At 36.7% G+C, this 24,328-nt stretch overlaps 1 protein-coding gene across 1 annotated transcript in view; it reads right to left on the bottom strand.

The window, feature by feature from the left end:
* The window catches only part of Boll (boule homolog, RNA binding protein), a 59,097-nt gene that overhangs the window by 20,495 nt on the left and 14,274 nt on the right, over positions 1-24,328 (bottom strand). Inside the window, exons 6-10 of the mRNA XM_042688357.1 lie at positions 21,465-21,592; positions 14,454-14,525; positions 12,448-12,495; positions 11,420-11,548; positions 5,656-5,754 (exon numbers count right to left, since the gene is read on the bottom strand). Coding sequence (XP_042544291.1) covers positions 5,656-5,754; positions 11,420-11,548; positions 12,448-12,495; positions 14,454-14,525; positions 21,465-21,592 — 476 coding nt within the window. The remainder of the gene's footprint in view (positions 1-5,655; positions 5,755-11,419; positions 11,549-12,447; positions 12,496-14,453; positions 14,526-21,464; positions 21,593-24,328) is intronic.

The following is a 24,328-nucleotide window of genomic DNA, read 5'->3' as shown; positions in this document are numbered from 1 at the left end:
AAGAGGGAAGCTTTATACACAGAACCCATGCAATTTTTAATGCTTAAGTGGGTGATGTTTTGCTCTGATGCCTAGAGTTTTCTGAATACAACAATCATTGTAGAGAACCAGTCGATTGTTTGAGTATGTACAGCACACCCACAAAAAAACCCTCTCCTTTGTAGGAAGGTGAAAAAAAGATCATGTTTCCCCTAACTTTGCCATCCAAAATCCAACACTTTGTACTCATCCTTCTCTATCTTTATGTCGTGATAAATACGGAGAACTTAAGCCTTCAAATTGATTAATAAGAAGTAATAATCAGCTGGATGCAGTGACTCATGCTTATAATCCCAACTAGTTGGGAGACAGAGATAAGGAGAACTATGACTGCAAGCCAGCCCAGACAAAAAGTTCCTTATCCCAACAAATAATCTCAGCTATACAGGAGGCATAGGTAGGATGACTGTAACCTGAAGTTAGCCACTGCCAAAAATAGAACTTATTTGAAAAATAACTAAATCAAAAGAGGGCTGGGGGGCACGGCTCGGCAGTAGACCATGTGCCCCACAAGTACAAGGTCCTGACTGAATCAGATTCCATCCAGATACTATGGGATACCACCATCACAACGAGGAATAATGAAAGGAAATAAGGGAATGGCTAGGAAGAAGAAAGTGGTAGTCAAATATTTTTGTACATTAGAGATAGTTGCTAATATTCAGAAGTGTACTGTCCTGCATCTCTGATCTAGATATAGACAGTGGTAGGTAGTTCAGATCCCCTTCCAGTTACTTCTTTCCAAAGGTAAGGTATATACAGACCACTAGCATTTCTCATTCAAGTCAATGCTTTAGGTAGGAGAAATTTCTCACAGCTTGGCAATGACTCAATATTATCCTTAATATTCATGTCTTTTTGGATTGTAACATATATGGGAGTTTAATAAGACATACATTTAACTTAAAGGTGAACTGAAATGATAATTTCCCTAGTTTTCAGTTGCATCAATTCTCATAAGAACATATGTTGATAGAAGAATAGAAAACATTACTTTATAAACAAACACTTTATAATTCTTCACTCCTACTCTTCATAACTTGGGATTTGACATTCACCTTAAAGGTATAATAGGTCACATCTATCAAATACATATCTATAGGGGTGACTGTGGATAATATAATGTTATCTACATCTACATCTATATGGTCCTATATATTTTAGGTAGTAGGTGTTCTAGTACAGCCAGATAATTTTTGACATCATGTGGTTCTTCTTTATTATATTTTAAACTTTTCTGAGGGGCTGGGGATATGGCTTGTGGTAGAGTGTTTGCCTGGCATGCATGAAGACCTGGCTTCAATTCCTCAGTACCACATAAACAGAAAAAGCTGGAAGTGGCACTGTGGCTCAAGTGGTAGAGTGCTAGCCTTGAGCACAGAGAGGCTCAGAGACAGTGCCTAGGCCCTGAGTTCAAGCCCCAGGACCAGCAACCCCTACCTACCCCCCCCCCCCCCCCCTACCAAACCTTATCTGAATACAATATGACTGTTGAGCTAGGGAATTATAGCCCTAATTAATACCATACTAACTTCTATATTGGTTTACTTTGTATTTATTTTGTATGTGATTTGACAGTGTACATGGTTTATAGTCAATGAGTAGCTTCTGGAAAGTTCTATATAGTAGTTAGGCTTGCACTTCAAGCTCTCTTTAAGACATATGTTTTGTTGCTTCAAGACAGTTTTAATGTCTAGAATTTCTACCTTGCGATATTTCCAAATTAATATTCATAAAATTATAAGCATTGTTTTCTTTTTCAATATTGGAGTTTGAAGGGCCTCATGGCTAAACCAGAATTCAACCACTTGATTCACTCTGCCAACCCATTTTCATGTTGGCAATTTTTTGATAAGGGCTTGCCACATGCCTGGACTAGTTTGGATTACAATCCTCCTTTTTATGCTTTCCTTTGTCACTAGGATAAAAAGCATGCTCCAGTGTGTCCTGCTAGTGGTAGAGATGGAGTCTCATAAACTCTTATGCCTCGGCTAGCCTTGAACCATGATCTCTTGACATCCATGTTCCAATGAACTAGGATTATAGCCTTCGGCTATCAAGTCCAGCCTAACATTAGAATTTTAAAGGTTAAATAGACTTAAAAATGTAATTAGTTTTAATTGATACATAAAACCATAAAATGTTAATGAGGTACTATATGCTGTTTCAACACACACATATACATTGTATAATGTTTAAATTAGGTTAAGTATATAAATTTCAAACATTTATCACTTCCTATGGTAAAAAAATTTAAAGTCTTCTATCTATCTATCTATCTATCTATCTATCTATCTATCTATCTATCTATCAAACATTGTTGTTATCTATAGTCATCTTTCTGTGCAACAGCAGTCAGAATGTTTTACTATTTGGAACTTAGTACTCATTGATCAACCTTGCTATTAGTTTTAAAAGTGACTTATAAAAACAACAGGCTCAAATTCTTGTTTTGTTGTTGTTGTTGTTGTTGGTTATGGGGCTTGAACGCAGAGCCTGGGCATTGTCCCTGATCTCTTTTTGCTCAAGGCTAGCACTCTACCACTTTGAGCCACTTCTGGTTTTTGAGTGGTTAATTGGAGACTTAATGGGGACTTTTCTGCTTCGGCTGGCTTTGAACCATGATCCTCAGATCTCAGCCTTCTGAGTGGCTAGGATTACACGCATGAGCTACTGGTGCCTGGTGAGGCTCAAATTCTTATATGGAAACATTTCCACCTTTCTATTTTAAAAGCCACGAAGGTTTTTGGTACTAGGGAAAAATTTCACAGGAACAAAAGGTTAATATTTATCAATGTCAGTCACTAATATTTTGAAACCATATTAATTTGCCTTAGAAAAAAGATTATTTCTTAAATATATCACAGTATTTACTTATCAGCTTTTTATGTCATATCAATCTTCTATAAAACAACGTTCCTAGTTTGCTACACAGTAAACATAGTACTACACAGTAAATTTATATAGTTAAATATTTCTAGTGTACAGTTCTTAAAAAATTATGGAAATAGTTTGGGAGTTTGTCCTTGAATGAGGGCACCATTTCTCTTGTGGGTCATTAAATCACTTAAGGAAAAATACTGAGCATAAATGCACAGAACATTCCACCTTAAAAGTATAATACCTTAGTGGTAGAGCACTGGCCCAATTCTCATGAGACACTGGAGTCAACACTGAGTATAAAATAAACACAAAACTCTGTCTTTTGTGTTTTGGATACTGGTCCTGGACACTATTCCTGAACTTTTCTTTGCTAATGGCTAGCACTTTACCAATTGAGCTACAGCTCCACTTGTGTTTTTTGATGGTTAACTGGAAATAAGAGTCCCATGGACTTTCCTCCTTGGGCTGGCTTGGAGCCTGAATCCTTTAATATCCATCTTTTATTAAATTAAAGCAAGGAAAGGAACATAAACCCTCTCTATAATAGCTCTGTATTCTAATTTTGACTTTGAAAATTTCATAAATTTTCTTCTTTACCATCTCCAATCTAAAATGAATGAGTAATTTTTACATGACTAAATTAAAAAGTAAGATACGTCTATGTATGTAATTTCTGCTATCCCTACTTACAGAGCTAAAAAGATTTAGAGAAGGATGTGCTCTTAAAGTAGAAAAATTAAACTTCAGAGTGTTGAATACAGCTGTGTGCTGATGGCTCACACTTGTAATACTAGCTACTCAGGAGGCTAGGTCCAATTACAGAGGTTTGAAGCCATTCTGGGTAGAAAAGTCTGTAGACTCTCTCCAAAACAACCATCAAAATCAGAACTACAGGTATGGCCCAAGTGGTAGAGCACTAGCTGAACAAGCAAACCAAGCAAGCTTGAAGCCTGAGTTTAAACCGTAGTATAGCGGAAAGAAAAAAAAGGATGTTTAGCAGTAACATTCTTAGGAAATTCTCCTATCCTAGTATTATTCTCTACTGTATATTTTTATTTGACTTATTCAAGCCACACCATTAATTTGTGACATTCTCTAGTACACATAAAATTTATTCTTATTCCAATAATTAATCAACCTGTAGTTCTTTAATAAAGTCAAAATTAATTCCCTAAATATCTCTTTCTACTACATACATAATACATATGTTTCTAAGTATGTATAATATATGGCTTATATATATATACACACACACACCAAAATAACATGTGCTTACATAAATATGGCATAGTACATCAGCTATTTCTAGAGAAGTATATTTGGAGAAAATGCTAATGTTAGTGAAGTTTGGTTTTGAAGATTTTCTAACAATATTGAAAAGAAAATCTCTATAAATAACACTTATTTATAGAGTAACATTCTAGATTAACAAAATTTAGAGTAAAACTAGATTTGACAAGAGGCCCCTACTTGTTTATTGTTTTGGTGTGTGTATGCCAGTACTGGGGCTTGAAGTCAGGGGCTAGGCATTGTTCCTGAGCTTTTTATCCCCCTCCAGTCTAGTGCTCTACCACTTGGGCCGCAGCTGTATCTGTAGCTTTTTGGTGGTTACTTGGAGATTAGGAGTCTTATAGACTATTCTGCCTGGGCTGGCTTTGAATTGTGATCCTTAGATCTCAGAAACTTAAATAGGTAGGATTACAGGCATGAGCCATCAGTGTCTGGCCCAGAATTGTGGTTTGATCTCATGTTTACAGAATAGTGGTGGAGGCAATGAAGGAATGTAGTGAGGAGTCATGGCAGAGAGTGATGATGGGGTGAAGACAGTGGGAATCTCTTAACTCAGATTGTCTCGGTAGTAAATTCAATACATAGGATGCTCACAAAATTTATATAACCACCTAACAGTTAATTTGTCTATAATTATTTTCTAGAGAAAAAAATCTATTTCCCTAAAGTGATGATACTAAGTATTAGTCACTAAGAACTGTGTTGTAAAAGAATAGGAAGAATTCCCTGGTACACAGTAGACAGTCAAATATGTTGACCTGATTGGTTTTCTTTGGCCTGAATCTGACTTAAGGAGCGTGAATACATTCCCAAGTAAGAAGAGATCATAAACTGTTTTAATATACTAATATGTGTTATGTATCCTTGACATAGATAATCCCATATGAAGTACCTAGAATAGAAAAATCCGCAGAGATAAAAAGTAGTCTAAAGATTATCAGAGATTGGGAAGAAGAAGAAAAGGAAGGATAATTTATTGTTTTTGTTGTTTTGTGGTACTAAGGTTTGTTTTGGTGGTCCTTGTGCTTGCTTGGCAAGTGCTCTACCATTTGAGCCATACTTCTAGCCCTAGATTAAATGCTTAATGAGAACAGAATTTGTTTGGGGTAATAAATTTGGAGTTAGTAGTGATGATTTGTGCAGCGTTGTGATTATAAGCAATGCCGCTGAATATTAAAATGGTTAAGCTGATGAATATTAAGTTACATGTATTTTACCACAACAAATAAAAAAGTTGACCCTTTATGGTTTATAATTCTTCAAAACCAATAAGAGTTATAGATAATTTAGCACTGTATTTCCTCCACATAAAATAATTCATTAATTATGTGCTTCTGGTCATAATTGTGACAAAAATATCCAGTTTTTCTTTTTCAGAAGAGAAATTTAAAAAAGTAAAATACAAGTGAAGAAAAACAGAAAAAATCAAAACAAGCGTCTTACTTTAATTGGTTCAGGTTGCATCACAGGTGCAGGCAGAGCAATGGCACTTGGTGCATAAACCTGGTGATATGTTGCTTGGACTCCATGATCAGAACAAGGCTATTACAAAAAGGGGGAAGATGGAGGGAGTGAGAGAGAGAGATTAATAAGAGATACTTGTTCAGCATTTGTACTAAGCATTCTGTTACACAACGGAGAAAAACAGACAAAAATCCATTCCCAAGGCTGGGCTTGGTGGTACATTCCTGTAATTGTAGCTATTTGAGAGGTAGAGGGAAGAAGACAGAGGGATATAGGCCAGCCTGGGCAAAGTTATGAACACTCTATCAAAAAAAAAAACACCCCAAAATAAAAACCAAATGGCTGGGGACATAGCGTAAGTAGTAGAGTACTTAAGGCCCTGGCTTCAACCCCTGGTACCTGGAAACAGGCAAACAAACAAAATCATTCACCTGGGCATGGTACTGCACACTTATAATCTCAGCACTAGGAAGGCTGAAGTACAATCATGAATTAGAGGCCACCTTGGGTTACATGGAGAGTCTGAGGCCAGCCTGGGCTCGCTCTATCTATCTATCTATCTATCTATCTATCTAATCTATCTATTGGTATATAGAGTGAGGTCCTGCCTTTTAATAATTTAATAATGTTTTATTTAAACCAATTGTATCATTTCAAGGAATAATCAATTTTCAAGTTCTTAAGTTTTTAAACACTGTTTTCATACTACGTCTTCATAACTTAGTGTTTTGATTTTTTTTTTTTGCACCAGTCCTTGGGCTTGAACTCAAGGTCTGGGTACTGTCCCTGAACTGTTATGCTCAAGGCTAATGCTCTACCACTTGAGCCAATCCTACACACCCAGCTTTTTGGTGGTTAGTTGGAGATTAAGAGTCTCATGGACTCATGGTTGGGCTGACTTCAAACTGTGATCCTCAGATATCAGCCTTCTGGGTAGCTAGGATTACAGGGTTGAGCCATTGGTGCCTAGCCCTTGTGTGATTTTTACATTTACAGGACATCTTAATTTGCTCTTACTACATTTCAGTTCTCAGTTTCCACATGTGGCTAATTGAATATACTGCCTAAAATTCAAGACTGATGCTGGAGCTAGAGGCAAAGCTAAGGATGACATCAAAGTGAGTATACAGAATCAAACCAAAAATAACAGGCAACCAAAGATCAAATTACAAAGAAAATAAAGGGAAAAATACATTTTTAGAAAAATCTTATTATATTCTAGTTAAGTATGAATATACTTTTATGACAAATAATCTGACATGAAAAACTAAGAGTATGACTTAACCAGAATTCAACTTTACTACAGAGCCATAATAACAATAATAGTTTGATGCAGGCCCAAGAGCAGACCTGAAGACCAAATGAACAGAATAAAGATCAAAGATAATTATAGCTATCTCATTTTTGGCAAAGGAACAAAAAAATACAAGTTGGAAAACAACAGCCTCTTCAACAAGTGTGTTTGGAAAGCTAGATATCTCTATGTAGAAGACTGAAACTGGATTCCTGTTTCTCCTTTTCTACTAATATTAATTCAAAGTGGATTAAAGACCTTAATTTAAGACCCCAAACCTTGAAAATACCACAGGAAGGACTAAACACTAGAACTTACTGGCATAAGCAGGACTTCCTGAGTGGGATTCCAGGGGCTTGGCAGTTAGGAGAATTGACAAATGAGATTACGTGAAGCTAAAAAGCTTCTGCACAGGAGAGGTCATAGTTACTAAGCTAAAAAGACAGCCAACAGAATGGGAGATGAGTTATTTCCAGATATACATTTAAAAAGGTTCTAAAGTCAGAATATATAAGGAGCTCAAAAAACTAAACTCTTAACGCTTCAATAATCCAATTAATAAATGGGCAAAGGAGCTAAATAAACACTTCTCAGAAGTAAAACTGGCCAGCACATAAATTATTATTTTTTTACATCCATGGCTACAAAGGAAATGCAAATCAAGTAACATTTAGAGTCCATCTCACTCCAATAACAAATGCTGGCAGAGATTCAGGGGGAAAGAACCCTATTACACTGTTGGTAGAATGTGAATTAGTACAACTACTATGGAAGGCACTATGGATGGAGGCTCTTCAAAAAACTTAAAATAAGAACTGCCTTATGATTCAATGACATCATTCTTGGGCATCTATTCAAAAGGCTGCAAGTCAGGATGCAATAAAGATACCTGAACAATCATTTTCATTAGTGCCACTCTTCACCATAGCTAAGCTATTGAAACAAACGAAATACTCTACAACCAAAGAATGGATCAAGAAAATGTGTGACACACACACATATACACAACATAATCTTAGTCACTTATCAGGAATAATATGTTATTTGCAGGGAAATATAGGGATCTGGAAAAATACATTCTGAGTGAAGTAAGTCAAGCTTAGAGACAAACAGTGCATGTATTCTCTCATGTGTGGAAGTTAGATCTAAAGTACAAACACATGTGAAAGTACATACATGACCATATGTATATATACATTATCAATCTGACTAAATTACAGCATATATAGGAGTAGATTTCCATTGTGTAATACTTTTGAGCAATTCACAGTTTAACAAAATGAATATATGAGGGATAGGAAGGTTAAGGGGAGGGAGACAGACAAATGGAGAGATGAATAGTGGGTAACTATAATACTCAATGTGAAAATGGAATTAGGGAACTTGAGGGGATGAGTGGAGGTGGTATAGATAGGAAGGGTTGGCACTGATGAAGATGTACTGCACACATAAATTGACGCATAGAACTGAAACTTCTTTGTACAACTATTTAAAGATAATAAAAAAGAATATGGTTTAGCTGGGTGCTGGTGGCTCACACCTGTAATCCTAGCTACTCAAAAGGCTGAGATCTGGGGGCTGCAGTTCAAAGCCAGCTGTGGTAAGGAAAGTCAAAGAGTCTCTTATCTCCAGTTAACCACCAAAAAAGCCCCAGGACTGGCACAAAAAAGAAAAAAAAAGAAAAAAAAAGAATATGGTTTAATGTCAACAGTAGATTTGGGCTAAATATGTAATATAAAAGAATGCTTAAACTTTACTCTCCTTTTCCTGAAACTGGAAAATAAGAAAAATAGTATAGATTAAAAAAATTACATCATGAATTAAGAAAATATCCACTATTCCCAAATTGTAAACAATGAAGAATATCTGCCAACATTGTGAAATTTAGCCCAATTTGAGGGGAGAAAAGGACTCTTAAACATCAGGATGGTCAAAGATATCTCTACAGGTCAATAAATGACCTATCTAAAGCTGGGAGCCGGTAGCTCATACCTGTAATCCTAGTTACTCAGGAGGCTGAGATACGAGGATCGAGGTTCAAAGCCAGCCAGGCAGGAAAGTCCGTGAGATTCTTATCTCCAACAAACCACTCAGAAAATTAGAAGTGGCACTGTGGCTCAAGTGGTAGAGTGCTCGCCTTGAGCTGAAGAGCTGAAGGACAAGTGCCCAGGCCTACAGTTAAAGCCCTATGACCAACCAAAAAAAAAAAAGATCTATCTAAAGAGTCACTAGATACTTGAGAATAGAGGTGCATTGTATGGTCAGTCCAAAGAAAGAAGGAATATCTCCACAGGGATCCAGTTTTATATTGCTTAACATTAGCAGAGGTAGAACTGAAGAAGAAATTATGCTTATACTATTTTTGGTATCTTCCAGTTGAGAAACACTGCCAGAGAAGCATAGTGAAAGTAAAAAGAATAGTAATGATTAATATATCCCAATACAGAAAACTAGTGATTAACAGTAATTTCACTAGAAACCAAAGTAAATCAAGCATGTGGAGAAAAGAGAATCCTTATATATTATTGGTGGGAGTGTAAGTTAGTACAGACATTTTGGAAAGCAGTATGGATATATATGTATATGATAATAAAAATATATAGTAATATGTATTAATATGGATGCTCATGCTCTTTACAGCATTATTCACAACAGTAGAATACCAGAAGGAGGTAGCTCAATGGAAGACCACTTGCCTAGCAGATGCAAGGCCCTGGATGTGACCTGCAGCACTGCAAGAAAAATAAAACTTCTTGTCTGACACAGTAGCAGTGATAGAAAATGAACCTTATTGTCCATCAATGGATGAATTAAATGTGGTTTTTATATATGTAAGAAAATATTATTCATGAAGCCTGGAGGCCACTGTGCTATGAAATGAACAAGATATAAAAAGATAAATGTTGCATCCTTCTTCATGTGTGGAATTTAAAAGTGATGAAGCAGAGTAATGGTGGTTGCCATGGGACAGAGGAGGAGGGGAAGATGTTGGTCAAACAATGCAGAAGTTCAACTAGACAGGTTAAAGATATCCTGAAGATTTTGTACAGCATGTCAACTATAGTTAATTACAATGTGTTACACACCTGAAAATTACTGAAAGATCTTAAATTTTTTTTTGTTTTGGGTCCGGTTGTGGGCCTGAATTCTGGGCCTGGGCGCTGTTCCTCAGCTCTTCAGCTCAAGGCTAGCGAGCTACCACTTGAGTCATAGCACCACTTCCAGCTTTTTTTTTCTTCTGCTTATGTGCCCAGGGCCTCATGCATGCAAGGCAAATGCTCTACCACTGAGCCACTTCCTAGCCCGGAGAGATCTTAAATTTTATCATTTCAAATATAAGAATAACTATATGTGGTGATGTATTCAGTTGACTGTGGTAATCATTTTATATCATGTATATCATAAATATCTACAGTACACTTTTTTTAAATTTTGCTTCAGTAAAGCTAGGACTACAAAGAAAATAGAAACCACAAAAAATAAACAGAAGCTGGGTATCAGTGGTTCATTCCTGTAATTCTAGCTTCTTAAGAGGTGAGATTTGAGGATCAAGGTCTTGAAGCCACCCAGACAGACAGATCTTCAAGATTCTTATCTCCGTACCAGTAAAAAGCTAGAAACAGAGGCTTGGCTAAAGTGGTGGAATGCCAGCTGTGAGTGCAAAAGCCTAGTGAGAACATGAGGTCTTGAATGCAAGCCCTGGTACTGGGCACAAATAGAAACATGGTAGGGTAGGACAAAGTATCAAGGAATTCTAATAAAAGGATTGATAGTAAACATTAAGATCCAACTTATGTTATAAACTTTTCTAATATAAACATAATAAAATAATACACAAACTGGGAGGTGGGTGCTAATTTCTAGTCTTGCACAACACTGATTTAAAACATACCAAGCCACATACACAGCTTCTAGTATCCAGATGGGAGGCAATTAATGATGGATCAAAGATATAAATCAAAGACTTGAAGATGATATTTGTAATTTGTAGTTATGAAATAATTTTGATGTATATTTTTGAAGGAAGAATTTTTTATTTTTCGTTGGCATAATGATTATATGCTTGTAACAGGTTATTAGCAATAATACAGATTAACAGGAAAATGAGAAGGTAAAAACATTTGATAGCTTGCTGTTTTCTATTCAACTTTTTCTCAACTTAGTATATCTTATTATGTTCAAGGAGATTTTAGGAATGGTTCAGGACTGGTTAATTAAGAAGTTTAAGATAACACATTCTTTTACATAAAAGTGAGGAAGAAATATGAATAGATAAAACATAAGTCATAATGAAAAAGGAAAAAAATGTAAAGATGAGAATGTTATAGATCCATTACTTTAATACTAAGTAGGGATGAGGATGTAGCTCAGTGGTTGAGTAATTGCCTAGCATGTGCAGGTCCCTGGGTTCAATCCCCAGCACTGGAAAAAAAAAAGATGAATATATACCTCTGGAACTGAAGCTTCCATCAGAGACAGTGGAGGAGGAACACATCCACCATCTTGTGCAATTTCCACTGGCTGATAAATGACTTCAGAAGGTTGCAGGTATAAGAATGGAGTAGACGAGGCAGGAGACTAAAATGCAAAAACATATTTCCAATTCAGATATAATTATTTTTGTTAAGCAAAATGAGTTACCAACAGATGAAAAAAATATTTCATGTTTTCCTAAAATTCTTTTTCAGGGACAGCTTTATTTCAGCAATAGACTAAGAAGAACTTTGAATTTCAATTGCACAAATATTGTTAAAATAACTCACTGGTAAGTATTAAAAGCTGTACGGCTTCAGAACCCCATATATAAATTCTAATATTTGTGGATATATTACTATCGCCATTAGAAATTTTAATATTGTAACCTATGGTGTTTAAATTGTGTCTACTTGCAGTTTCATGACTTCCCACGGAATTGGAAAAAAGGTCACTAGGCAGTACTTTTGATGGTATACTGTTTGCTATCAAAAGTTGGAAAATAGAACACAGGTTGAATGTCTCAGAAGTTTTAGATTTTAGAGTATGTTGATTTTGGGTTAGGAGGTTGGACAAGGAAAGTGTCTGCAGACAATCTAAAATCCCAATGCTTTCCAAAGACAAAACAATCTGGTATTAATCATTTTGAGTAAGTCAAATTGAGCAAAAGCTGATGTGAAGCTAGAAAAATGCTAAGTTTTAAATAACACCAAAATTAACAAAAGTAAATTTTCATGTTTATATATAGCATTCACTTATTTATGAAAGACTTTCATTTCCATGATCTTATTTTGATCCTCACAAAAATACTGGACAAAACGTACAAAGGTATAGTATCATTACATCCATTTTACAAATAAGGAAATGGGAATATAGTGATTAAACTGTTCAAGGGACCAGTTAATAAGAGCAAGGTCTCAAACTTAGTTCTCCTGACTTTAGTTTTCAGGCAGTGTCACAAGAATACAGTGAAGAAGGATTTTAAGGTACATTACTGAATTTACCTGAGGAACACCCCACTGCCATTGTCCTGGTAGACACTGTGCTGGGGCCTAAAATAATATATATTTAAATAAGTACCATTTTATTTTTAATAAGTGAAGTAAACATTTTAGTTTTATATACAGCATAGTAATAAAACTAAAAATACAATTTTCTCAAAGTAAGTCCCATAAAAAACTCAACTATTTAACTCATCATTTCTTTTCTTTTTTGTAATGCTAAGTATTGAAGTCAGGTCTTGTGCATGATAGGGGACAGCTCTACCATTTAACTACATCTGTTCAGTCTCTCTCTGTCTCTCTCTCTGTGTTTCTCTGTCTCTCTCTCTCTCTGTGTCTCTTTCTCTCTCTCCTGTCCTGAAGCTTGAACTCAGGGCCTGGGCTCTTCCCTGAGACTCTCTGTGTTCAAGACTAGCATTCTACCACTTGCCACAGTGCCACTTCTGGCTTTTTCTGTTTATGTGGTACTGAGGTATCGAACCCAGGATTTCATGCATTCTAGGCAAACATTCTACCACTAAGCCACATTTCTAGCTCTCCTTCAATATCTCATATGAATTTATTTTAGAAGTTCAAAGAGAAGTTTAACACCAGTGACTTCTGCCCGCAATTCCTGCTACTTGGGAGGCTGAGGATCTCACTTCAAGGCCAGCCTGAGAAGAAAAGTCTGTAAGATCCTCATTTCCACAGAGGGAAGCTGGACATGGTGGTCCATGCCTGTGATCCCAGTAAACTATGGGGAGACTAAAACTAGGCAGACTACAGTTCAATCAAATGCTAGGGTGGGAAGCAAGATCCTATACTATAAAAACAATCAGTGAGAAACAGGGCTGGAAGTGTGGTTCTGCTGTAGGGGGCTAGCCTAGAAAGCAGAAAGCCTGTAGTTGACACTTCATACACCACAATTATCTGGCATTATACTTTATTTTATTTTCAATTTCCTATTAGAATTAATAAAAAGAAATGGTGGTGAATCAAAAGAGCCTGTCATATTTGGTAATAAACTATATTACTTAATTTGATTATTAAATATAATATTAAGACATGTATATGCTAATGATAACATAAAAAAAATCAGTGTGTGAACTATTGCAAAATTTCTTTTTGGTAGTGCTAGAGATTAAACCCAGGACCTTGCTGAGCGCTGATGGCTCATACCTGTAATCCTAGCTACTTAGGAGGCTGAGATCTGAGGATGACGGTTCAAAGCCAGCCAGGGCAGGAAAGTCTGTGAGACTCTTATCTCCAATAAACCACTAGAAAACCAGAAGTGGCACTGTGGCTCAAGTGGTGGAGTGCTGGCCTTGAGCTGAAGAGTACAGGGACAGTGCTCAAGTCCAGAATTCAAGCCCCACGACTGACAAAACAAACAAACAAAAATAAGCCCCACAAAAAACCCAGGGCCTTGTACATGAGCTATACCTCTAGACCACTAAAGACTTTCTATAGTAAATTTTATTTTATATTATTTTTAGCAGTACTAGGGTTTTGAATTCAAGGTTTTTATATTTGCTAAATAGGTGCTTCACCACTGGGGCCATATTCCCATATTATTATTATTATTATATTATTGTTTTATTTTTCAGATAGAGTCTCACTTTTTTTTGCCTTAGGCTGGCTCAGATCTAGATACTACAACCTACACTTCCATGTAAATGGGATTTCAGATATGTTTCACCATGTCTGGCTTGTTTGTTGAGGTGAGAGTATTGCTAACGTTTTTCCCAGGCTGGCCTTGAACCACTATCCTCCTAACCTATGCCTCTCCAGTAATGGATTATGCTACCACATTTGCCTCATCAAATTAAAAAGAACAAAACTGACCTTTATAAAAGGAAGCAGAGTTTATTTTCTAATATAACATTGCTTACTTCTCTCATAAGAGGCTTATCAAAGCTTAACTATTTCTAATTAGTATAGTGCATAAGAAGGAACAAAAAAAAATTGGTAGTTACATGGAAAAGGACTGAAAGTAGCAGACAGGATCTTAATTGTAATTTAAGATCTACCTGGTAGTGATATGCAGGTTGTTGATAAACAGGCTGAGCTACCATCACAGGAGAACTAGATATGGAACGTGACTGTAAAAGAAGGAAAACAAGTTATTCTAGGCAAATACTTTAACACATTTTGCTATTAAATTTATCATGAATTTTCATATAAACCCAGTCAACTTTTGGTTTATAGTTAAAAATGTTATTTTAAAAACTTTTTTTTTGGTTGTTTATAGGGCTTGAACTCATGGCCTAAGAACTGTATCTGAGCCTCTCTGTGCTCAAGGCTAGCACTCTTACCACTTGAATCACAGTTCCACTTCTGGTTTCTGAGTGGTTAACTGGAGATGACAGTCTTACAGGGACTTTTCTACCTAGGTTGGCTTTGAACTATGGTCCTCAGATATTAACTTCCTGAGTATCTAGGATTACAGGTGTGAGCCATTGGTGACTGGCTAAAACTCATTTTTTTTTTAGTGGTACTAGAATCTGAATTCAGTCTTGTGTTTGCTAGGCAAGTACTGTATCTTTTGAGTAATGTCCCATAGCCCTTTTTGCCTTCATTATTCTTTTTTCTTTCTTTTTTTTTTTTTTCTGGTCCGGTCGTGGGGCCTGAACTCTGGGCCTGGGCGCTGTCCCTCAGCTCTTCAGCTCAAGGCTAGCGCTCTACTACTTGAGCCACAGTGCCACTTATGGCTTTTTTCTTTTTGCTTATGTGGTGCTGAGGAATCGAACCCAGGGCCTCAGGCATGCAAGGCAAGCGCTCTACCACTGAGCCACCTTCCCAGCCCCTCTTTTTTCTTAATATATATATTTTTATTGTAAAGATACTGTACAGAGGGATTACAGTTACATGACCAAGGTAATGTACATTTTCTATTGAGCATTGTTATACCCTCCTTTGTTTTTCCCCTACCACCCCTCCCCCAACATTGTAAATTTTGTTTTCAACATACTGTCTTGTACAACTCATTATTATAATAGGCCATCCTGAATCCTTATTTCAGCATTATGTTATTTTCCTTTCCTTCCCCAAATTAGAAAAATTAGAAGAATGTACCAGATGCAGAAGGACACCAGAAACAAATACAGTGACAACAGGGACTGCACCATGGGGGAAGAACATACAAAGAAACAGACAAAAAAAATCAGAGAGTACATTATAAGTACATTAAAAAGAACAACAGACCCTTTAAAGGGTCTCTTATATGTGCTCACAGCCAGCCTGGACAGTGATCTGCCTATTTATACTAGGATGACAGGCACACATCACTGTGTCCAGTTATTGTTTGAGATGGGATTCTGTGTTTATGCCAAGCCTGGCCTTGAACTGTAATCCTCTAGAGTCAGCAAGTTGTAATTCAATTCTCAAGTAGCTAAGATTACAGATGAAAGTCATTTCAGTCAGCTTCTACATCTTATTTCTATTATTACCAACTCTATTCAAGTTTTTTTTATTAAAATCATCAGGCTTTCTATTCCCATGCGGTTTCTTTTTTTCTTCTTCTTCTCTCTCTCTCTAGGATATCTATCTATCTATCTATCTAGATAGATATAGATATATCTATCTAGATATCTAGATAGATATATCTATATCTATTATCTAGATAGATATCTATATATACTTAATATATATAGATCTCTAGATATATCTATATATATCTATAGATATAGAAATATCTAGAGATCTATATATATATTAAAGATGCTTTACAGAGGTGGTTTCTTTTCTGTAATGTTAAAATAACCACTTGAAAAGTGTCTTTAGTTAGAAATGTATCACCTCCAAAGATTATAAAAATATGTCTAAGTGACTTTAGAAAAGGCACCTGAATTTTGGGTGACAATGCCTATTTCCATCATGGAGATCAGTAACAGATAAAAATCATGACCTTTTTCCCCCCACAGATTTTTCTACTACTTAAAAGTAGCATTACATATTTGATTAAAGCAAATATATTATTTATTAAATTTGGCTTTTGCTAAATTCTGCTGTTCTGTTAGCAATTTGGTATTTAAAAATTCATTATCTAAAAAAAAACTTGTGATGTCTGATGAAAGTACAAATAATACTTGACTATTCAATATGATAAATACCAAAATAAAATAGTACTGCATTATTCATAAAATAAGCAGGTTATATTTCAAGATAGGTAAAAGTGGTAGCTATTAAAACTTAATGTCTAACTTCAGATTGAACTTGTCACATCCTGAAAATGAAGGAAAGTATTATGGTTTTAAACAACCAACAGATTTTAACAGGCTAACATATTTGTACCACAGATTAATATTAGAAATAATAATGTATTTTTTAATATGTTAAATAACCCCACAAAAACATGTGTTATTTGGAGGGGGATCAAAGACAGGGGGCAGGTGAATGGAGATAAGAAGGGTAGATGAATACAGTCATAATATTCAATGGACATATAGAAAAATGGAATTAGGAAACTTGAAGGAATGGGTGGCCCTGGAAGTAATGGGGGAACAACAGAAGGGATGACATTGGTCAAGGTGCGTTGGACTCATAAGCTGACATGCTGAATTGAAACTCTTTGTGTAACTACTTAAAATAATAAAAAACAAAATCTCAGAAGATATAGAAAATGCAGTTTCAAAGCAGGGCACCAGTGGCTCATGCGTGTAATCCTAGCTACTCAGGAGGCTGAGCTTTGAGGATCACAGTTCAGAGCCAGCCCAGGCAGAAACGTTGTGAGACTCTTATCTCCAATTAACCACCAGAAAACCAGAAGTGGCATGGTGGCTCAAGTAGTAGAGTGCTAGTCTTGAGCGGTAGAGCTCAGAGACAGCACCCAGGCCCAGAGTTCAAGCCCCACAACAGACCAAAAAAAAAAAAAAAAAAAGTGCAGTTTCAAAAACGTATTGCCTTTTTATGATAAAACTTAGAAAATAGAATAAATAACTTCCCTAACTGATATAGTGTAGTAATTCTCAATCAAGGTGATACTTACTGCCTTAAAGGGAACTTCTGGAAACATTGGGAAATATTTTCAGTTGTCACAACTTTGAAGAGGCTAGGGTCATTTCTAAACATTCTACAACATTCACAACAAACAGATCATCTGGTTCAAAATGGCAACATGCCAACGTTGTAAAATTCTGATTCAGACCTATGTTCTCAAGCCTATGTTGTATGTGTGTGTGTTTGTGTATGTGTGTGTGTGAAAAGCCTAATGATAAATCACTGAACTTGTTACTTTTTTCAAGAACAAGGTTACAATACTATATGGCATCAATACCATAGCAGAGACACTGCCAGTGTAGTAGGGTGTAGGGAAGAGAATAAGAAAAGGATAGAAACAGAAGTACACTGAATCATAAATTATTGTCTATGTGAAACTTTGGAAAGGCTATTTAGGCATATCAATATTAAAAAATAAAAAAATTACCACGCACCAGCCACAACTTACTAGGAAATATGATTAAAAAATAGTCAGGTGCTAGTGGCTCTATAATTCTAGCTATACAGGAGGCTAAGATCTGAGAATGGAGGTCAGCTAGCTTGGAAAGATGAATCCTTGAGATTTTTATCTCCAAAAAGCCACAATGGGAGGCATGGTTCCAGTGGTGGGGTACTAATTTTAAGACTTGGTATAGACACACACATGCATGCACGAATACCCACAAAATGACATTCACACAAGCAACAAGAACTATACAATACTAAAAACATGTTTAACAAAAGATGGAGAAAGAAAACTTTTGATGGATAGAAATAAAAGAAGAACCCAATAAATTGAGTGATACATCATGTACATAGTGGTGCTGTAGCTCAAGTGGTAGAGTGCTAGCCTTGAGCTGAAGAGCTGAGGGACAGCACTCAGGCCGAGTTCGAGCCCCATGACTGACCAAAAAAAGAGTATTTCTTTGGAAATGGTGCTGTGGCTCAAGTGGTAGAGCGCTTGCCTTGAGCTGAAGAGCTGAGGGATAGTTTCCAGGCCCAGAATTCAAGCCCCATGCCCCCTTCCCAAAAGAAAATATCTAAGTGTCCTCTTGTTAATATGAATCTTTTATGCAATTCTAATAAAACCACCAAAGGAGGTACAGATAGGATGAGTGTGGTTCAAAACTAGTCACAGCAAAATGTGAGATCTTATCTCAAGACCCAAGGTAGGGATTATGGTGCTTGCCTGTAATGTCAGCTACTTGGAAGACAGAGGTAGGAAGATTATAGTCTGAAACTGGATCTGGAAAAACGTGAAACTACCTAAAAAACAAACTAAAAAGCAAAAGTGGCTCAAGTAATAGAGTGTTGTCAGCATAAATAAATAATAAATTAATACATAAAATTAAAGATAAAGAACACAAAAACCAAAACTTAATGGACTAGCCTCAAACTAAAAGGAGATATTTATAATATACAAAATTCTATAATGAACTGAAGAAAAAAGACATCACCCTCATAGAAAAATGGACAAAGAACATGAACATGTAGAAACTGGAGTGGCTAATAATAATGATAGTAATGATATATATGTTAATATATAATGCAAATAAAAAGTAAAATCACTATATAATAATGTTGGCAAAAATGTAAAAGTCTGATCATTTTAAGGTTGCACATTATAGGGAAATTAGAGCTCTCATAGATCATTGGCTAGAGTATAAACTGTTATACTGTCTAAAGATATCTGTTCAACATGTAATCAAATATGTACAGTTTATAAGGGGAATTTTCAATTCTACCCAAAATTCTGGCCTAGCTTAAGGTACATATAGAGGGCGTAAAATTTTCTAGTGATGCATGAGTGACAAAGAGTGCCAATTTTAGGTTCTAAACTTTATATATTTTAATTTAATCTGCCTGTGAACATGTGTGTTTACTCTGGATATTTCTTTCAAATCTCTGCTTCCATCACTACTGTTTTCCTTTGGTAAAGAAAGGCTCACTTCTCACTTATTCTGGATCTTCATAATGCTTTGCTCTGGAAGGTAACCAACACTGAGGCATCAAACACAGAAATGCAATAAGGTAATGCCCTTAGAAATAGAAGCAAGCAAAGTAAAAAAAAAGCTAAGCTGGGCACCAGTGGCTCATGCCTGCAGTCCTAGCAACTCAGGAGGCTGAGATCTGAGGATCATGGCTCAAAGTTAGCCAGGGAATGAAAGTACCTGAGACTTTTATCTCCAATTAACCACCAAGAAGCCAGAAAGTATCTGTAGCTCAAGTGGTAGAGTGCTAACCTTGAGTAAAAATGTCAAGGACAATGCGCAGGCCCAGAATTCTAGCCCCAGGACTGGCACCAAATCAAAACAAACATAGAAACAAAAGAGCTTCTAGAATAAGCATTAAAGGGGGAGACTGATGGAAGTGGCATCACTGATCAAGATGTCTTGTATTCATAAACTGCTTTGTTGAATAACAACTCTTTTGTACAGCTATTTAAAGCTAATAAAAATAAAGCATTAAAGGGGAATAGTACCTTATTTCATCCAGGGAGCACATCTAAATTGTTTGATAATTACAGGGATACACATTAACTCATTTGCCTAACAAGTTTCAATTTTCTAATATTGTTTTATTTGACTAGTTTTATTGAACTGACTAAACTTAGAGAAGTTGTTAAAATGAGCTAAATATATGGTTAAAAGTTTTGAGAACATATTTAAAGCAAATCTATAATATGTATATTCCTAAAGAATTTTAAATTATGATAAATTTCAGATATAACAAAATAAGTGAACATATTTATAACTTTTTTCAAAACAGTACAGAAGAATGCCAGTAGGACCTTTGAAAACCACTGTCCCCCCCAAAACTCATATAAAATCTGGGTATTTAGCTGGGCACTGGTGGCTCATACCTATAATCCTACCTATTTAGGAGGCTGAGATTTAAGGATCAAAGTTCGCAGACAGATTGGGCAGGAAAGTTCATGAGACTCTTATCTCCACTTAACCATAAGACAACCAAAGTGGTAGAGAGCTAGCCTTGAGTGAAGAGAAACTCAGGACAGTGCCCAGGCCCTGAGTTCAAGACCCACGACCAGAAAAAAAAGAAAAGATCTGGGTATTCAATATAACCTTTAAACCTTCCATGAATATAAAAATTGTAGTATATTCAAATGCTGAAATATTATGAAGTATTACGATGCCTAGATAGATAAGAATTACCATAGTATAGTCCAAAAGGATCAACATTATTTATTTTTTTTCAGGTTTTTTTTTTTTGTTGTTGTTTTTTTGGTTTTGATTTGTCATAGGGCCCGAACTATGGGCCTGGGTGCTGTCCCTCAGCTCTTCAGCTCAAGGCTAGTGCTCTAACCACTTGAGCCACAATGCTACTTCCAGCTTTTTATTTCTGCTTATGTGGTGCTGAGGAATGGAACCTAGGCCACTTCCAGCCTTTTCTGTGTATGTGGTACTGAGGAATCGAATCCAGGGCTTCATGCATGCAAGGCAAACACTCTACCACTAAGTTACCTTCCCAGCCGCTCAATATTATTTAATCTTAAAAATTTACAGATTTGGGGCTGGGAAGGTGGCTCAGTGGTAGAGCGCTTGCCTTGCATGCATGAGGCCCTGGATTTGATTCCCCAGCACCACATAAGCAAAAAGAAAAAAAGCTGGAAGTGGTGCTGTGGCTCAAGTGGTAGAGCACTAGCCTTGAGCTGAAGAGCTGAGGGATAGCACCCAGTCCCAGAGTTCAGGCCCACGACCGGATCCACCCCCCCAAAAAAAAAAAACTTATAGATTTATGTAGTATTAAAAACTAGCCAAAGCAATACTATATATTGCTTAATATATGTTTGCAGTAAAAACATAAAATGGACAGAATATTCTGATGAGGAAAAGACAGTAATGAGGATAAGACACTGAAACTTGCCATATTTTATTCTTTCCTTTCAAAAATTAACTAACTAAAGCAAAATATTAACATGTTAAATTTGGGGAGTATGAACAAAGATGTTATGCTAGTTTGTGTTTGAAATACTTTAGAAATAAAATAAATATTTTAAAATATAAGGTAATAATAGTGTTATCCTTTAAAATGAAACTACTTACAGGCCAAGGTGGTGGAACGGAAGTTACCTCTGGAGTATGAAAATAAGCAACACCATTGTGATAAGTGTAAGGATATCCAGTTGAAGTTGTTAAATACATGGTTCCAGCAGCTGGCATTATACTAGAACCTAAAGCAAAGATTAAATAAATAATAATTGAAATGTTAAAAGCAACTTTTAAACATATTTCTCAGAATTTGGAAAAATATCTTTTTGGTGGTACTGGGATTTGAACTTGTGTACTTGATAGACAGGCATTCTGATTGACTGGCCTTTTTTTGCTTTATTTTTCAGATAAGGTTTCATAGTTTTTGTCTTGGTCTGGCCCTGTACCATGACCTGCTACCTTCTATGCAGCTAGTACCACAAGCAAACACCACATTTGGCTTGTTGCCTGGGCTGGCTTGGAACTACATGCCTGATGATCTTTGCCTTTTCAATTGCTGGGATTACAAGCATGGACTACCTTGTCAGGCTGAAACATATTTATCTTAACATACCTACATAGCTACAGTAAAATATCACAGCACTAGCAGGGTGCTGGTGGCTCACTCCTGTAGTCCTAGCAACTCAGGAGGCTGAGATCTGAGGATTGCGGTTCAAAGCCAGTCCGGGCAAGAAAATCTGTTGAGACTCAAACCACCAGAAAACCAAAAGTGGTGCTGTGGCCCAAGTGGTAGAGCGCTGGCCTTGAGCTGAAGAGTGCAGGGACAGTGCCCAAGCCCAGAGTTCAAACCCCACAACCGACCAAAAAAAAAAAAATCACAGCATTTATTTATTTATTTTTTGCTGGTCCTAGGGCCTGAACCATAGCCTGGGTGCTGTTCTTAAGCTTTTTGGCTAAAGACTAGCACTATACCATTTGAAGTACAGCTCTCCTTTTTTTTTTTTTTTTATGCTTAGAGTCTCACAGAGTTTCCTGTCTAGGTTGGCTTCAAATTCTGACACTCAGATCCCAGCTTCCTGAGTAGTTAAGATTATAGGTGTGAATCACTGGTGCCCTGCTAAATGTCACAATACGTAAAGGAAACCCCCTAGGTTAAAGAATTTTTTTGTGTGTGTCAGTCATGGGGCCGAATTCTGGGCCTGAGCGCTGTCTCTGAGCTCTTCAACTCGAGGCAAGCATTCTACCATTTGAACCACAGCACCACTTCGGGCTTTTTCTGCTTAAGTGGTACTGAGGAATTGAACCCAGGGCCTCATGCATGCAGGCAAGTACTCTACCACTGAGCCATCTTCCCAGACCAAAATGCTTTATTTAATCTTTTTGTTGTTGTTGTTGGTCATGGGGCTTGAACTCTGGGCTTGGGTGCTTCCCATAGCTCTTCAGCTCAAGGCTAGTGCCCTAACCACTTGAGCCACAGTGCCACTTCCTAAAGAATCTTTGCAGTATGTATTTTTAAACTCTTTACCTCATGGTGATTCAAGTCTAATAAAATATATTAAAAACTGCTGGTTCCAGTGGCTCAGACCTGTAATCCTAGCAACTCAGGTTTTAGTCAGCTTGGACAGGAAAGTCCATGAGACTATTTATCTCCAATTAACCATCAAAAAGCTGGGAAGCAGCTGGAAGCACGTGGTAGAGTGCTAACCTTGAGCAAAAAATCCAGGGACAGCACCTAGGCCCTGAGTTCAGGCCCAGGACGCACACGCGCATGCATGCGCGCACGCACACACACACACACACACACACACGCACACACACACACCTCCAATTCAAATATTAATGTTAGTATAATGAAACAAAGAACTTATTAATTATCAGCTAAGTAATCATTTTTACAATCATAAATTACATATAATTTAGTTACTTGAAGACTACAGGTAAGGTAGTAAAATTGATAGGTCTTTTTTTTTTTTTTCTGGGTCCGGTCGTGGGGCCTGAACTCTGGGCCTGGGTGCTGTCCCTCAGCTCTTCAGCTCAAGGCTAGCGCTCTACCACTTGAGCCACAGTGCCACTTCCAGCTTTTTTCTTTTTTCTTATGTGGTGCTGAGGAATCGAACCTAGGGCCTCATGCATGCAAGGCAAGCGCTCTACCACTGAGCCACCTTCCCAGCCCTGATAGGTCTTATCTAGACCTGTTAGTAAGTATTCAAAGATGACAGAGGTAGTGAAGTTGGAGAGGATTCTACTGCCCTGAAGACATTTTGGTGTCCCCCTAATTCTTCAAGCTTACTGTCATTGAGCACTTATTCCTGTTCTGACCCTTGTATGTCTGTTCCCCCTCTGTTACAAGTGCTGCTATTGCAAACATGGTGACAAGTCTTCATAGGGCTAGTCTAGGGTCCCCAACTCACTTTTTTAGGCCAGATTGTATAAAAACAAAGCAATACAGACAAAGTAAAAAACAAAGACAAAACAAAAAACAGGCTGTCCAACCTAAAAGACAAACAAAAGTACACACACAAGCACACATACATTTTATCAAGGGAGATTTTAAAAGTTATAGGAGTTAGATTAATTTAAGTACTTCCCCAGAAAGATTGTGCAAATTAGTAAAACTAGCATCTTGCAAACACATTTTTGACCTTACTGGCCTCAAATTGCAATCCTCCCAATTCCTGGTTTCTGTGATTTTTTTCAAGTTAATTACCTTTGGCCTCTTTGTTCATCTTTCTGTTGGTGTAGGTGGTAATGCTTCAACTCACTATATCTTCTCAAATTTAAAATACTTTAGAATCACTTAGTTTATTCATATACAAATTCCAGATATGTATCTCCAGGGATGGTGATTTAGTAAGTCTGATATAGGATTGGAACTAAGAATTGAACAGCTGCCAGGTGAATTGATGCTGTCTGCAAAACACACTTTTAAGTAGGATGATCCTACCATTAACTAGCATTACCACCTCTCAGCTTTTATG

This window comes from Dipodomys spectabilis, unplaced genomic scaffold, assembly GCF_019054845.1.
Source record: "Dipodomys spectabilis isolate Male_0828 unplaced genomic scaffold, ASM1905484v1 ptg000115l, whole genome shotgun sequence".
Taxonomy (NCBI): Eukaryota; Metazoa; Chordata; class Mammalia; order Rodentia; family Heteromyidae; genus Dipodomys; species Dipodomys spectabilis.
This window is presented reverse-complemented; position numbering and strand designations above follow the sequence as displayed.